The sequence below is a fragment of the Pogoniulus pusillus genome, chromosome 23, assembly GCF_015220805.1.
Source record: "Pogoniulus pusillus isolate bPogPus1 chromosome 23, bPogPus1.pri, whole genome shotgun sequence".
Taxonomy (NCBI): Eukaryota; Metazoa; Chordata; class Aves; order Piciformes; family Lybiidae; genus Pogoniulus; species Pogoniulus pusillus.
In genome coordinates, this window is record NC_087286.1 from 14588345 (window position 1) to 14603308 (window position 14964).

A 14964-nucleotide genomic window follows, 5' to 3' on the forward strand; every position below is an offset into this window, starting at 1 on the left:
GAATAAATCCCTCTGCTTGGTATCCTGTTGCATGATACTGGATGCCAACAATTTATATATAAGCTATTCTAGTAGCTAAAAAGGTCAATAAAATTCAATTTATACACGGATTTTTTGTGATGATTGATTGATTGTTGTTGTTATTTTAAATAAATCTCCATTGATGTTGCAGCTTCTAGCATCAACCAGACGGGACCAAGACAACCTGCAAGCAGAGCTGAATCGCCTTCAGGCTGAAAATGATGCCTCTAAAGAGGAAGTGAAAGAGGTGCTACAAGCCCTTGAAGAATTAGCTGTCAATTATGATCAGAAGTCTCAGGAAGTAGAAGATAAGGCAAAGGAGTACGAACTGCTTAGTGATGAACTTAATCAAAAATCGGTATGAAACTTAGATTAGAAATTACCAACAGTCTTCAATATAACTTCTCTTGCCTTGCCTGTATGTCTTGAAGTCATTTAAAGGTTTTTCACAAGGGGAAGTGGGACTTTTAAGTCTACAAGAAACGGTGTGAAAATAGCTCCTAAGATGAAAGTGTGTTTTGTTCATTGAAGTGTATCTTCTTTTACTGTAGGTCACTCTGGCCAGTATAGATGCAGAGCTTCAGAAACTTAAAGAAATGACCAACCATCAGAAGAAGCGAGCAACAGAGATGATGGCCTCCTTACTGAAAGATCTTGCAGAGATAGGAATTGCAGTGGGAAATAATGATGTCAAGGTAAGGATTAGCTGGTGCTGTGTTTTATGCCATGTATTACAACCAGACATTGTGGATAGAATCAACCAGGTTAAAAGAGACCTCCAAGATCATCCAGTCCAACCTATCACCCAGCCCTAGCCAGTCAGCTAGACCATGGCACTAAGTGCCTCATCCAGTCTTTTCTTGAACACCTCCAGGGATGACAACTCCACCACCTCCCTTGGGACAGTTGGGTCAGTTCTCTTAGTATGGTAAAAATAACTGCCAGAGGAAGCCTTATGTGTATTAATAATTTGGACCTAGGTCCCAAACAGAATTTGATTATGCAAGGACAAGATCAGGTATGATTTTTTTTCCCCATGAGATAGTGTTTTTATTTGTCCTGTGAAACTGCTACATATAATGGTCACAAACAACATTATCATCTTGGAAATCTGATGCTGACCTGCAGTGGCAGTGACTTGAAAAATGGAATGAGGAACTGAAATAAAATATAAATCTAATCTATAAGGTCATTGTAGGGTAAGAGTGTAATCAGTGCTAGAGATCTGTAGTGAATTGTATTTCCATCTTTGTCTCAGGTTTACCTTTTTTTTTAACCTCTTTTACCAGTTCATCTTTGTGCAAACTTCTGAAAAAGCAATCAGAAAACTTTAAAAGGTGGAGGAAAAAATAAGGAGGTTACATTTTGATGTTTAAAGGCTTTGATTATCAACTGAGACAGCAGATGTATGCTGGGTACTAAGTTGCTCCAGCTCATCTATAATTCTGTTTTGTTTTCTGGTCTTTCTAAATGTGTCATTCCACACTTTTTTCAGCAGCCTGAGGGAACTGGCATGATAGATGAAGAATTCACAGTTGCAAGACTGTACATTAGTAAGATGAAATCAGAAGTAAAGACAATGGTGAAGCGTTGCAAACAATTAGAAGGCACACAAGCCGAGAGCAATAAGAAGATGGAAGAAAATGAAAAGGAGTTGGCTGCCTGCCAGCTCCGTATCTCACAGGTAAATGTTTCTTTTCAGCATACTTTTTTAATGTTCTCTGGAATTGGTTAACCTGCTGGGAAAAGAAAGTTGCAATTTCATTATGACATAGTATGCTGTGATTGAGCAGCCACGAAGCTCAGCTGTATCCTCAATACTCTTTTTGTTTTGGATGCTTCCTGGTGATTACATGACAGGATGTTGGAATTTCTGCAATATGCCTGTAGCCTGATATTGCTTTTTGTAGTACTTGGGTTAAATACTAGGGTCCATATGTTCTCCACCACAGAGTCTTTACAGATACAAGCCTTACAGAAGCAGTGAGTACTGGGCATTCTGCCCACTAATGCAGCAAGCTGGGAGTGGGAAAGGTAGCAATAGCACAATAAAATTATGATAAACTTGCATAGCAAATTAAATTTTCTTCTGATGTGAGAGAGACCATTTTCATCTGACTGTTGGAAAAGATCAGTGATGTTACTTCTAGCACTTTCACAAATTTTAATCTCCACATGAAATACAATTTTCTGGTTTGTTCTACATACAGGTGGTCATCTTTTCTTAAATCAGGAGATGTGTTTGTCAGTGCAGTCTTCTAAATACAGTGAGCCTCTCTTGCCTCTAGTAGTATTTAACGTTCAAAACACTTCTATCAGCCAAAAATCTATTTTGTTCCAATCAAAACTTGTAGATTGTAGTCTTTTAGACTACATTACAGATCTACTTCAATAGTTGAATTTTTCTTAGAACTTAGCTGTCACTATTTTTGTTTTGAGATCAGGTAGCTTGTTTAAACCTATTTATGCAAATGTAATTCTGTGATACCTAGTTCCAAAATAAATGAATCTTTCCATTCTCCAAGCATGAAGCCAAGATCAAGTCATTGACTGAATACCTTCAGAATGTGGAACAGAAAAAGAGACAACTGGAAGAGTCTGTGGATTCTCTTAATGAAGAATTAGTTCAACTGCGAGCACAGGGTAGGAACTGCTTCCCTACACCCCACCAGCATGTTGAACATACAGTGATAAATAAGGAATTGTTCTGTTTCGGTTGAAAGTCAGAGCTGTAGAGTGGCTTTTTGCTACTCAACGTGTAGAACTGGTTGATGAGAATGCACATTTGCTGTTTGAAAGAACTGCTATGGATAGGATTAAAGATCACACACAGTATCACACACAGTATCACCAAGGTTGGAAGAGACCTCACAGATCATCAAGTCCAACCCTTTACCACAGTGCCCAAGGTTAGACCATGGCACCAAGTGCCACATCCAACCTTGCCTTGAACTGCCCCAGGGACGACGACTCCACCACCTCCCCAGGCAGCCCATTCCAGTGCCCAATGACTCTCTCAGTGAAGAACTTTCTCCTCACCTCGAGCCGAAATTTCCCCTGGCGCAGCCTGAGGCTGTGTCCTCTTGTTCTGGAGCTGGCCACCTGAGAGAAGAGAGCAACCTCCTCCTGGCCACAACCACCCTTCAGGTAGTTGTAGACAGCAATAAGGTCACCCCTGAGCCTCCTCTTCTCCAGGCTAAACAACCCCAGCTCCCTCAGCCTCTCCTCGTAGGGCTTGTGCTCGAGGCCTCTCACCAGCCTCGTCGCCCTTCTCTGGACACGCTCAAGCATCTCAATGTCCTTCCTAAACTGGGGGGCCCAGAACTGAACGCAGTACTCGAGGTGTGGTCTGACCAGTGCAGAGTACAGGGGCAGAATGACCTCCCTGCTCCTGCTGACCACACCACTCCTGATGCAGGCCAGGATGCCACTGGCTCTCTTGGCCACCTGGGCACACTGCTGGCTCATGTTCAGGCGGGTATCAATCAGTACCCCCAGATCCCTCTCTGTCTGGCTGCTCTCCAGCCACTCCGACCCCAGCCTGTATCTCTGCATGGGGTTGTTGTGGCCAAAGTGCAGCACCCTGCACTTTGAGCTATTGAACCCCATCCCATTGGCCTCTGCCCATCTGTACAGGCGGTCAAGGTCCCGCTGCAGAGCCCTTCTGCCCTCCAGCTCAGTCACATCTGCCCCCAGCTTAGTGTCATCTGCAAACTTGCTGATGACTGACTCGATGCCCTCATCCAGATCATCTATGAAGATGTTAAAGAGGATGGGGCCCAGCACTGATCCCTGAGGGACACCACTAGTGACTGGCCGCCAGCTGGATGTGGCACCATTCACCACCACTCTCTGGGTCCGGCCCTCCAGCCAGTTCCTAACCCAGCACAGAGTGTTACCATCCAAGCCGCGGGCTGACAGCTTAGCCAGCAGTTTGCTGTGGGGGACAGTGTCAAAGGCCTTGCTGAAGTCCTTGTTACTGATTTAACTGCTCTCTGTAGTGAGAGGGGACTTACTCCCAGTTTTACAGCACTGGGAAAAGAATGGGCAGCTGAGTTCCCTGTGAGCAAATGTGCTTAAATGTGGTTTCTCTCCTCTGTCCCTACTAGAAAAAGTCCATGAGATGGAGAAAGAGCACTTAAATAAGGTTCAAACAGCAAATGAAGTCAAGGTAAGTTAATGCCTTTGTTTTTTCAAAAAGCGAAGTCAAGTATGTCAACTTCTTAAGGCACGTCATGTGTACTCTTTTTTTTTAATAGCAAGCTGTGGAACAGCAAATTCAGAGCCATCGTGAGACACATCAGAAACAAATCAGTAGCCTAAGAGATGAAGTTGATGCAAAGGAGAAGCTTATCACTGAACTTCAAGAGTAAGTCATTGTCGTTTTAGTAGTGCCAAGTGCCACTGGGCTCTGTTGAGTACAGAGTATGGCAGGAAGGAAGTGGCAAGGGTTTCCTGCAGCAATGTCTTTCTCACTTGTGTTGCTTTACTGAGTGTCCTGTCTGACAGACTCAACTGACACAGTGTTTCCCTTCTGTGTGCAGCCAAAACCAGAAGATGATGCTTGAACAGGAACGTCTTAGAGTTGAGCATGAGAAGTTGAAAGCAACTGATCAGGAGAAGAGCAGAAAACTGCATGAGCTGACGTAAGTGATAATGGTGCATAACACAAAAACTAACAATCTAACATGGTGAGGTGGCTCTCACTGTATGATATGCTAGAGAGAGGCTTCAGACTCTTCCTGAACTTAACTGTTTAAAAACCTTTGCACTACATTAATATTGAAGGTGAAATGATGAAAGATATGAAGGCCACCACTTCTGTGTTAATATGCTATGGGTTGGAGTAATCAGCTTCTCGGTTTACAGTGAAGTATTGCATGCTCTAAGACTGAAAGAGGCTTGAAACAGCTCCCTTTTTGGTTCTTGTGTTCCCTTGCTGGTTTTTAGGTTCTTCTGTGAACTAGTTAAGTGATTTCAAGTAGTGTATTCTTGAGATGAAACAGCTGCATTCTCCATGAAGTAACTAAATACAGTCTGTTAATTAATTAGAGACTGAAAAGTGAATGTGAAATTAGAACTGAATTCTGCATGCAGCTCAAGCGGAAAAGCAGTTCTCAACTTTTAGAAATCTGACCGTAATCTGGAAATGTTTCTAGAGTGTCAGCAGCCTTCTTCTGCCGTAAGCTAATTGATCTTTAAAGAAGTTAAGTTGAAATGCAATGCATTTTTCTTTTGGCCGTGTTTAAAAAGACAAAATTACTTCCATTTTGTTACTCTAGGATTCAGAATAATCAGAGATACCTGATGGTCTTTGCTGGTAAACTGTAGGCAACACTTTCTTTCCTTTTTAGCATTACAGTGAGATACAATGCTGGTTTAACTGACTAAAATTTTAGCAGGACTCTGGTCCTGTGCATCCATCTTGCTCTGATTTATGTGCCACAATGATTACAAGATTAGTTACAATAAGCTTTTGTGTCTTTTAAGATTTGATCCACACACCAAATTATTGCTGCTTAATCAGTTTGCAGGCTAAATTACACATAGCATTGATCCCTTAAAGGCACTTGCTATATTAGAAACTTCCCTCTCTGAAAGACCTTCAGAGCAGCATTAAAAATTAGTTTCATATTCTGTGTCCTGTCTCAGCCTTTCTAAATCAAATTCTTTCCAATTTTATGTCATAAATGTGCATGGCAAGGAACAATTCAGATTGTATTCCTGTAAAATGAGATTGGTTTTGAATGATGCTTTGGCAAGTGTGCTGGGGGTGAGATGGTAGAACAAAACATACTTACCTCAGTCAGACAGAGCTAAGATCTCCCAAAGTGTTCATTGTGAGTCTGACTCTGACAGCATTTCTTTAGCTATTCTAGAGATTCATGCACCTGAAAGTATTGTTTGTAGTCCTCCAATATTAAAAGTACTTCCCTCTTTTCCTTTCACAACACCACCTCACATGGATTTCTGAGTGTGGTCTCATCTCTTGGTTACATCTTCAACTGAGGACCTCAAACGAAAGATGATTTTTCATTTGTACCATGTAGTGTTCATGGCTATAACGTAAAACGTTGGCGTTTCCAGTTTTGCTTGGATGCTTCAGGATGAATCTATTCCCTTCCAGGGTTATGCAGGACAGACGGGAACAGGCAAGACAAGATTTAAAGGGTTTGGAAGAGACAGTGGTAAGATAATCAGAATATGTTCCAAGGCAAATGTCAATAGTTGCCTTTTTTACCCTTTAGAGTTTTTTTTTAAGTGGGTGCTCTCATTTGTTTGTTTAATTTCTTGTCCTTACTTGCAGGCAAAAGAGCTTCAGACTCTTCACAATCTTCGGAAGCTGTTTGTTCAAGATCTGGCTACTAGAGTGAAAAAGGTAATGAGGTGCTGTAGTGAAAGTGGATCTTTCTGAGAATGCTTCATAAACGTCAGTTTTTACGAAATTAGGAATTGATCTTTATGCAGATTATTTTGTCTCGACTGATCTTAATATGCATGTTCACATTTGTACTCAGCCTCCTCTCTCTCACCCTGCCTTTGTTACTGCAGAGTGCTGAGATTGACTCAGATGACACAGGAGGCAGTGCTGCACAAAAGCAAAAGATTTCCTTCCTGGAGAATAACCTTGAACAGCTTACAAAGGTTCACAAGCAGGTACAGTGATTCTTCATTTCAAGTTTTAATCAAAAACAAAATATGGTGTCTTACTGTAGAAGTGACTGAATGGATATCGGTCATTAACTTTCATAATTCAATACTGATACACCTTGAATACATCTCACTATAAACTAAGATAGTAAAGCTTTCCTGTGAAGTAAGTTTAACAGCTACTGTAAGTACATGTGAAGTCTAGGGGCTACATGCCTGTCTCTGAAGAATGCAGACTATCATTGAATGGTCTGTGTTGGAAGAGATCTCCAAAGGTCATCTAGTCCAACCCCTGCAGTCAACAGGGGTATCCTCCACTAGATCAGGTTGCTCAGAGCCTTGTTGAGCCTGACCCTGAATCTCCAGGGATGGGGCTTCAACTGACTCCCTGGGCAACCTGTTCCAGTGTTGCACCACCCTCATGGTCTCACACAGTCTCACAGTATCATCAGGGTTGGAAGAGACCTCACAGATGGTGCAGAACTTGCTCCTAACATCCAACTTAAATATGCTCTTCTCTAACTTCAAATCATTGCTCCTCATCCTGTCACGACAGGCCTTTGGAAACAATCTCTCTGCAGCCTTCTTTGCAACGTTTTTCAGGTACTGGAAGGCTCCTATTAGGTCTACCCAGTGCCTCCTTTTCTCCTGGCTGAGCAACCTTAGCTCCCTCAGCCTGTCCTTGTAGCAGCCCTCTGATCATCTCTGTGGCACTTTAAGTGCCTATGTTGGGTAACATGTTCTCCCACAGTAACTGATTTTCAAATTTACCAAAGCTTAAGCAAAGATAATATAAAGTAGTATGCTGCTCTGCCTGTTCAGGGGCATGAGGGTGTTTGATTGCCTTTCCCCATGAAGATAGATACAGAGAGAATAATCGGTTCTGGTTTTGTAGCTGGTACGGGATAATGCCGATCTTCGCTGTGAACTCCCTAAGCTAGAGAAGCGACTTAGAGCTACAGCTGAAAGAGTTAAAGCTTTGGAGTCTGCCCTGAAGGAAGCTAAAGAGAATGCTTCTCGTGATCGCAAGCGGTATCAGCAAGAAGTGGATCGTATAAAGGAAGCTGTGAGATCCAAGAACATGGCCAGAAGAGGACATTCTGCGCAAATCGGTTAGTCAAGGCTCCCTTGCCCTTCAGAGCTTCATCTGCCTCCTTATTGATCTGTGTGCATGTGTGCAGCTTCCAACCCTGCATGAACATGACGTGTGTTTTCTCATGAGCTGTGTTTTGGTTATGAGACTGTAAGTGTGTGTGGGTGGTGGTGGATTTTTTTGTTTCACTGCTTATTTTAAATGGGTCTATTCCTCGTGGATGGATTTTTGTACATGCTGGATAAGGCCCTAAAATTCTAGCCAGAATCTCAATTCCGTTTCCTAGAACAGAACAGTATGCTGAAGGTGAGTCGTAAGTCTCTAAAATCCTTTTTATTCTCCTGCAGTTTCAAAGGCTAAGTAGGTATGCCAAAGCAAGGAGATTAAGCTATTACCTTAAGCAACAGTGAAATTGTCTTGCTCTCTCTGTGTTTTGGGGACTTGACAGACTGAAACCCACAACTAACATCCTAAGATCCCTTAATTATCTTTTTTGTTCTTGGGTCAAAACACACAGTAGTCTACAGCCTTCCCAAGGGGACTAGAATTGACAACCCAGCAATCCGTTGCAGCTAGTACTGTTTGGTATAGCGTGCTGAGAGGACAGTCATGTTCCTTTAGGTCCTCCACACAACATCGTGCTGTCAGGTGCTGAGGACCAAGAAGTTGTGTGACCCGTGGAGGACTTAACTGTGCCTGTTCAATTATTGTTGCAGGAGTAACTGTGTGTTCCAGTCCTTTTATTGTCCTGTGTCAGGACTTCAGTAAGCAGTGCACTTCTTTGAAATGCTTGTGCAACTGAAATGAGCATTGTAGTTAAACTTTGCTCTCATTCTGTAGGTCTGCAATGTACAGAGTAGAATAAAGTTGCCCTTTTTTTGGGGTTGGCTCAAGTGTCAGCTTGAGGACAGATGCTTTTCTGTCATCTCTGCAAAATGATCTCCAAGAAGACAAAATCGTCTAATGAGCTTCTCACATGTATAAAACCTCTTGTATGTAACTGTCTAGATGAACTAGTCACATCCTACTGGGGATCAGCTTCCTACAAGGCAGAAATTGAGAAGTATCCCTCTGATGCAGTTGGTACCTGTAGGGACCTTATATCCACTCTTACCTACTGAAACTTTAAATGCTTCTGTTTAATAATACAGAACTCTGCAAAGTCATACCGTTCTGCATGGGCTGTTAAGAGCCACTGCAGAACTTGTTGAAGTTAGTGTACTTAGCATATGCAGCTTGTGAACTGGGTTTAATTCAGATCAAGTTTTATTTTGTATTGTTAAGAGGCTGATGAAGCAGTGTTATCTGTGGGGTAACTGGCACACAGAACCACTTGCAGAGCAGAGTAGCTAGTAGCTTATCATTCAAGTAGATGTGGGAAGTACAGCAGGGTATAACAATTCCTTACAGGGACATAACCCCGGTGAAACTTTGTCTAGTGATGTGTCTTATTAGGGTTCTTACTGCCAAGGAATAGGGCTCTGGCAGGGAAGTGCAGGTAATTGCTACTGAAAGCTTTGCTAGCTTTAATTCTAACAGGGGCAATAAAAGCAAAACCTTGTCCGTTTTTCAGTACTTGTTATAGTTGGCACTGTTATGTTAGGTTTTCAGAATAGCACCTCTTAAACTTGTTTTCTTATGCAGAGTGCGTTCGGTTCCCTTGATTTCCTCTGGGACACTGTCAAATAAAGCATTAGTAAATTTGACAAACCAAAGGTTAAACTGTTTTAGTGAGTCCTGGTTCTCTCCATGCAGCTAAGCCTATCCGTCCTGGCCAGCACCCAGCAGCTTCTCCGACTCATCCAAGTGCAATTCGTGGTGGAGGTGCATTCACTCAGAACAGCCAGCCGGTTGCACTGCGCGGAGGTGGAGGACGGCAAGACAAAGTGTAAGCTTCTCGTGGAGAGTTTTGCAAATGTCATTTAAACCACTTGTTCTCTTTGATTACATTTCATGCTATGGTGTAAAATCACTCACTGACTTCCTTTTTTACAGTTTGATAGTTAGAGGAACAGCAAGCATGTACTGCTGCTGCTCTTTGTTAAATTTATACTTGTTGGGAAGTGGTAGTTCTGAAGGTGTTCTGCTGGAGCAGAAAATGCAAAACTGGTCAGCTGGAGACAGTTACCAGTCATAGCTAGGAGCTGTTCTTTGAGGGAGCAGTGAGGAGTTCTTTTGGCCTCCTGGTATCTTTTCATCAGAAACATTTGTATCTTGCTCTGGTAAATGCACAAGGATAGCTTTCCGAAAACACAGTAATTGAAATTAGTATGTGCACTTCCTTGGAAATGTCTCTAATCTCCCACGTAATTGGGAGATGAGGCCTGCAACTTAATGTGCTTAAGTTGCTCACAGAATTACATCTCTAATTAACATCTGCATTAGAGTTGGGCCGTTGGTCACCTAACAGTAATGGTTTGCTGCATGCTGTTGCTCATCTTCAGAGCATTTCTATAAATGTTTTGATATTCTTAAGAGAAGTTAAGGTTCTCTGAACCTTCAGGCTGAAAATACTCCTACAATGACTTCATGGTACTTGAATCCTGCATACTTCTCTTCTGAAGGGCTCCAGAGCATCTTAACTTAATCTTGGTTTTATTTGGTGGTTCTTATTAGCCGTCTTTCCAAAGCTTTCTCTCCATTTTAGAGACAGTTAGGTTGTGGTACTGACCACTTATCTGAGTGGTGTAAGAACTGGACACTTAAAGGCTATGTAAACAGTGAATAGTGAGTAAGCACGAGTAACTTGGCTTTTTGGCTTCTGGAGGTACAAGCTTTAACTCTTATTTTTCTCATTTACAGTTGCTGAAAAGTAAACTCAGCGTGAGGAGGATTGGATATCATGTAGAGAGAGTCATTCCATGACAATAATCTCTCCCTTTGGGGACTGTAGGATTATTTTTTGAAAATGTATAAATTATACCTGGCCTGTACAGCTCTTCCCCCTTCCACAAATTCTGCTAACTGATTCCCAAAAAGAAAAAAACACAACAAAACTAGAGTGCAATTTTGGCGTCTTGAAAAATGACATTTACTTAAAGTGTAGCTCTGCTCATTACACAGTTTGTCTTTCATGTCTTAAATTTAGTCTGCACTGTGCCAAGCTGAATGTACCTTGAGAAAAATCTTAGTTCAAATTTTCTAGCTTAATTCGTGTACATCTTACTGTCCTAGGGAACGTGCAACAGTGTTTTAAGTACACTTTCATTTCGATCACTTCACCTAACACTACATGTCCCACGGAATTAGAGTTGCACTCTACGTTACAGTTTCCTTTTGGAATGCTGCATAAAGCACTGGAACTAAATTTCTTTGTACAGTGTAAGATTACTGAAGTGTGCTTATGACAGCTGCCGTGAGGCACTGCGACAGCTACACCGCAGAGCTGAAGAGTTCGATCTGAACAAGGCTGTGTAACTGTTATCTGATTAAATGCCCCTTTATCGGGCAGGTTAGAATTAAATATTGTACAGTAATAAGAGAAAACCTACGTTTACAAAAAGAAAAAGACTTTGGCAGTGGATGATCCCATCTGTCCTCTTCCTGATTTTACACACAGTACAGTCTGGTGGAGTGAAAACATTCTGCTTCATTCCGATGAGCCTGTATCCATTTGCCTGTAGCTGTGATGGTTCACTTTTGCTGTTTTATAATAGTGAAATGAGTGCAACCTGAAATTTAACTCGATATTCCACAACATCTACAGGATCAGAATTGTTGGCTACAATTTTAATTTTTCAGTTAAGAGAAAAAATTTCAGCAACTGGTCAATTAATTCGGATAGGCTAATAAAGGATACGACTTTTAAAACCTGCTGTATCTGGACACCCCAGAGACAGATGTTAAAGAAATAAAGTGCTCCCCTGAATTGTATTTGTAATTGGTTTGTAAGTAGGTGTATGAAATGTCCAAGGTAGTAGTTGTTAAATATTTTTCTTCTCTTTGCAATAAAGTCCTGTGAAGTGGCTAACAAACTGAAACATGGGATTTTTTTGGGTTTGGTTTTGTGCTCAAATATTCCCACTGAGATGAATTCCGGGGTTTAAGATTTCATAGTATAATTTGCCTAACTTATTTGTAGGGTTTAGCCACTATAATTTTTAGAACAGCCTTCTTCTGGATAGAAATTAGTTACCAGGTCTTTAAGAAAGAAGGAACTTAGTGTTACTGAAAGAATTCAGTGAGCTTTCCAGACTCGGTTGGTACCACTTTGTGTGCTGGCTTGGATGTTTTTTTTCTTTTGCTGGGTGTTCATTGGTTGTTGTGGAAGCAGGAGAAGACTCTGTTCAGACAGCAAATCACTTTGAACTTTTTCTATTATAAATAGACAAAATATTTATATTATGATGGAGTGTAGTCAGATTTTTGGACCTTGAAGCACTTTTTTCTATGTCTACAGCAGTCTGAATTTTTAATAGTTTGGTTGTTTTTTTTAAGGACTGAGTGTATCAGTCCCGAAATCTCACTGTTTTGGAGTTTTCAGCTTTCCAAGGCTGTTTCGTTCACAAGGGCTGCCAGACACTCCCAACTTGCAGTTGTTTTAGAGCATGGTTAAAGACAGCATACCGAGGAGAGGAAAATGAAGGCAGAGCAGACTGTTTGGATGGAAATTTCTCATAATGGAAACAGCACTATCTGTTAACTTTGTCAATATTAACTACAGGTTTTCAGACCTTCATTTGTTAATATGCAATCATAAGAACTCATTTTCTTGCAAGAATACACTCAAATGAAGCAAGATTTTTTTTTCTCAAGCTTGTGAATTGAGGGCTTTGTTCCTGTAGGCAATTATCATGGATTTTGGTGCTGAAAATTGCTGTGTTTAAAAAAAAAAAAAAGGTAACTAGCTTGTAGCTCAGCATACATCACCTTTTTGTATTTAAACTTTTATTTTAGACCTTTTATGAAGTTTACCAAGAACTGCCTCTTAAAATGTAAAAAGGAAAAACAAACACAACTTTGTTTTCTGGTTTGGCTGTCGTAGGTCAGCCAGAAAGGACAATTACTGGCTTTTGTAATTTAAAATACTCCGTCTGTGTGAGGAATGTTCAACACTGCTGTTTCAACCCGCAGTCTTTGAATGGTGGTTCTTTTGATGTTCCTCTAGATCATATTTTTTAAAAGATGGTTTAGGATAGGAACTTGGTGAAATAATATTTATTTCTGGTGAAAGACTAAATTATTTACATAACTTAAATGCTGACTCACTACTGTGTGTAACTCTAAATTTGACATGAGGACAAGTCTACCTGTGGAACATGATTTAACTTCAGTACACTTAAGATGCATTAAAACAGTTGGTTTGGGGAAGACGCCATATAGTTTTAACTTACCTGCATGCTGTAAATGTATTTGTGTTTAAATAAAGAGAAGAAAAACCTTTGAAATGTGTGTGTTTCTTCAGTCTGCACAGAGAAGGAAAAAAAAAAACACCTCCACAGGTAATGTCTGTGGAAATGTTTGTGAATTGACTACACCTGTAGTCAGACCACAATGTGAACTTCACCAGGCTGACCAGAGCCATTTCTTTTAGCCTGGCTTCGCTGGAGGTGCTTCAGCCTGCTGATCCTCTCTCTAACCTCCTCTGGACCCAACTCCCGCAGGCCCTAGAGCTGGACACAGTACAGCCTGGCACAGAGCAGAGATTGAACGCCCTGCTCCATCCCTAGCCTTGGGTCTCTTTTCTGTCTTTAATCTGAAATCCCTGTTCCGCCACCAGCCCCAAACTCCGGAGGGCAGAGCGGGGGCAGAGCCTCCACTGCCAGGCTTCGCCCGGCGCCCCTCCAGCGGCGCCGCCACCAATCACCACTAGGGGGTGCCAGAAGGCCTGGAGTCGGCTCGAGCCGGGGCCCGTCGCGGGCGGGAAGCTCTCCCGGGGCGCTCCGTGCGCCGCAGGCCCCAGCCGCCGCCAGCGACTGTTGGGGCCGTTGGCGTTTGGCGTCCTGTGGCACCTCTGCGCTCCGCTTCCCGTCTCCATTGCAGTGTCCCTCCACTCCCTGAAGAGCCGAGTTTACTCGCGTTCACCGGCAGCAGGCAGGCAGCAGTCGGGCCACAGCGCAACCTTCTTGCGGCGCCTCAGGCTCCCCTAGATCTCGGTCAGCTGCCAAGCGCTTTGCTTCCTTTAAACGTGCCTGTGTTTTGGTAGGTCCTTCTCGCCGCATGAACGCCTTTCCCGTCTCTGATTTCAGAGGAGACACTTCCCCAGGCAACGGAAGAGCTGTTGTCGGCTTCCCCGGCGCTGGGCTTGTAAGGACACTGACCCTGCGGGGCCTGCTGCCCTCCGCTTCCCCACGGAGCTCACACAGAGCCTCGCCCTCCCGCAGCCTGCCGTCCTTTGTGGCAGGGCTGCTGCTCAGGCCCTTGCTTCCCAAGGTTCCTGATGCATTCTCCCATCTCTGAGGAGGAACCCCGTGGAGTTTCTTCAGGTGCAGTATCACTGCAGAGTCCCCCTGATGTGTGACCTACATAAAGGCACTGAAACCCTGTAGAATTCGTGCTTATGCTAACAACCCAGCTGGCCTTACAGCCACAGAATTCCTGAGGTTGGAAAAGATCCTCGAGTCCAATCATTATTTCACACTGACAAGTCCTTGGCTAAACCAGATCCCTCAGCACAACATCCACGTGGGCTGCGGTGCCCACCGGTAAGTGCTGCTCTAGAGCCTTTTGAGCCACCGTGCAGCACAAGTGCCATCTGTTATAAGGAAAGCACAGGGAACAGATCCTGCCTCTCGCTCTCAATCTGACGTGTAAACCTCTGCTGTCCCCCAGAGCTGCATGCAATTGAATCTTGCCCTTAAAATGGTTCTGAGTAAGTACCAGAGTACTGTCTTAGGCATTTTCCACTATTTTAAACCACTGTTGTTTTTTTCAGGGAGACGCTTGGAAACGTCACTAAAATTTGGTATCTTTATCTGTACTGCAAAATAGTAATTTAAGGTGCAGATAGTCAGACCTGTGCAGTAGATGAATCATTATCAAACCCACTCAGAGGTGAAGCTCTGAGACATTTCTGTATTTTCCTCTCATTTTTAGCAGACTTGGCTCCGTTGATCCACAGATTCATGAGCAGCACGAGAGAGGCGGGAACAGTCATTCCTGATGAGAAATGGATTCTTTCCCCCCCACGCTCATTATTGTAGAGGACTGTCAGTTTCCCTTGGCAGCCTGTACAATGGGCTTGCTCTCCAATAAATGCA

At 42.7% G+C, this 14964-nt stretch overlaps 1 protein-coding gene across 2 annotated transcripts in view; it reads left to right on the plus strand.

Annotated features, from left to right (window-relative positions):
• Positions 1 to 13152, plus strand: part of KIF5B (kinesin family member 5B) — a 33048-nt gene extending 19896 nt beyond the window's left edge. The window contains exons 14-26 of one of the 2 annotated variants that reach the window (XM_064162628.1): positions 173 to 379; positions 573 to 716; positions 1520 to 1705; positions 2547 to 2664; positions 4131 to 4192; positions 4281 to 4390; positions 4566 to 4667; positions 6149 to 6209; positions 6329 to 6400; positions 6574 to 6678; positions 7568 to 7784; positions 9521 to 9653; positions 10568 to 13152. In XM_064162628.1, the coding sequence (XP_064018698.1) occupies positions 173 to 379; positions 573 to 716; positions 1520 to 1705; positions 2547 to 2664; positions 4131 to 4192; positions 4281 to 4390; positions 4566 to 4667; positions 6149 to 6209; positions 6329 to 6400; positions 6574 to 6678; positions 7568 to 7784; positions 9521 to 9653; positions 10568 to 10574 (1524 nt within the window). In that variant the 3' untranslated portion in view covers positions 10575 to 13152. Of the gene's footprint in view, positions 1 to 172; positions 380 to 572; positions 717 to 1516; positions 1706 to 2546; positions 2665 to 4130; positions 4193 to 4280; positions 4391 to 4565; positions 4668 to 6148; positions 6210 to 6328; positions 6401 to 6573; positions 6679 to 7567; positions 7785 to 9520; positions 9654 to 10567 lie in introns of both variants that reach the window. The other variant, XM_064162627.1, reaches the window with a different exon arrangement.
• Positions 13153 to 14964: the final 1812 nt, after the last annotated feature.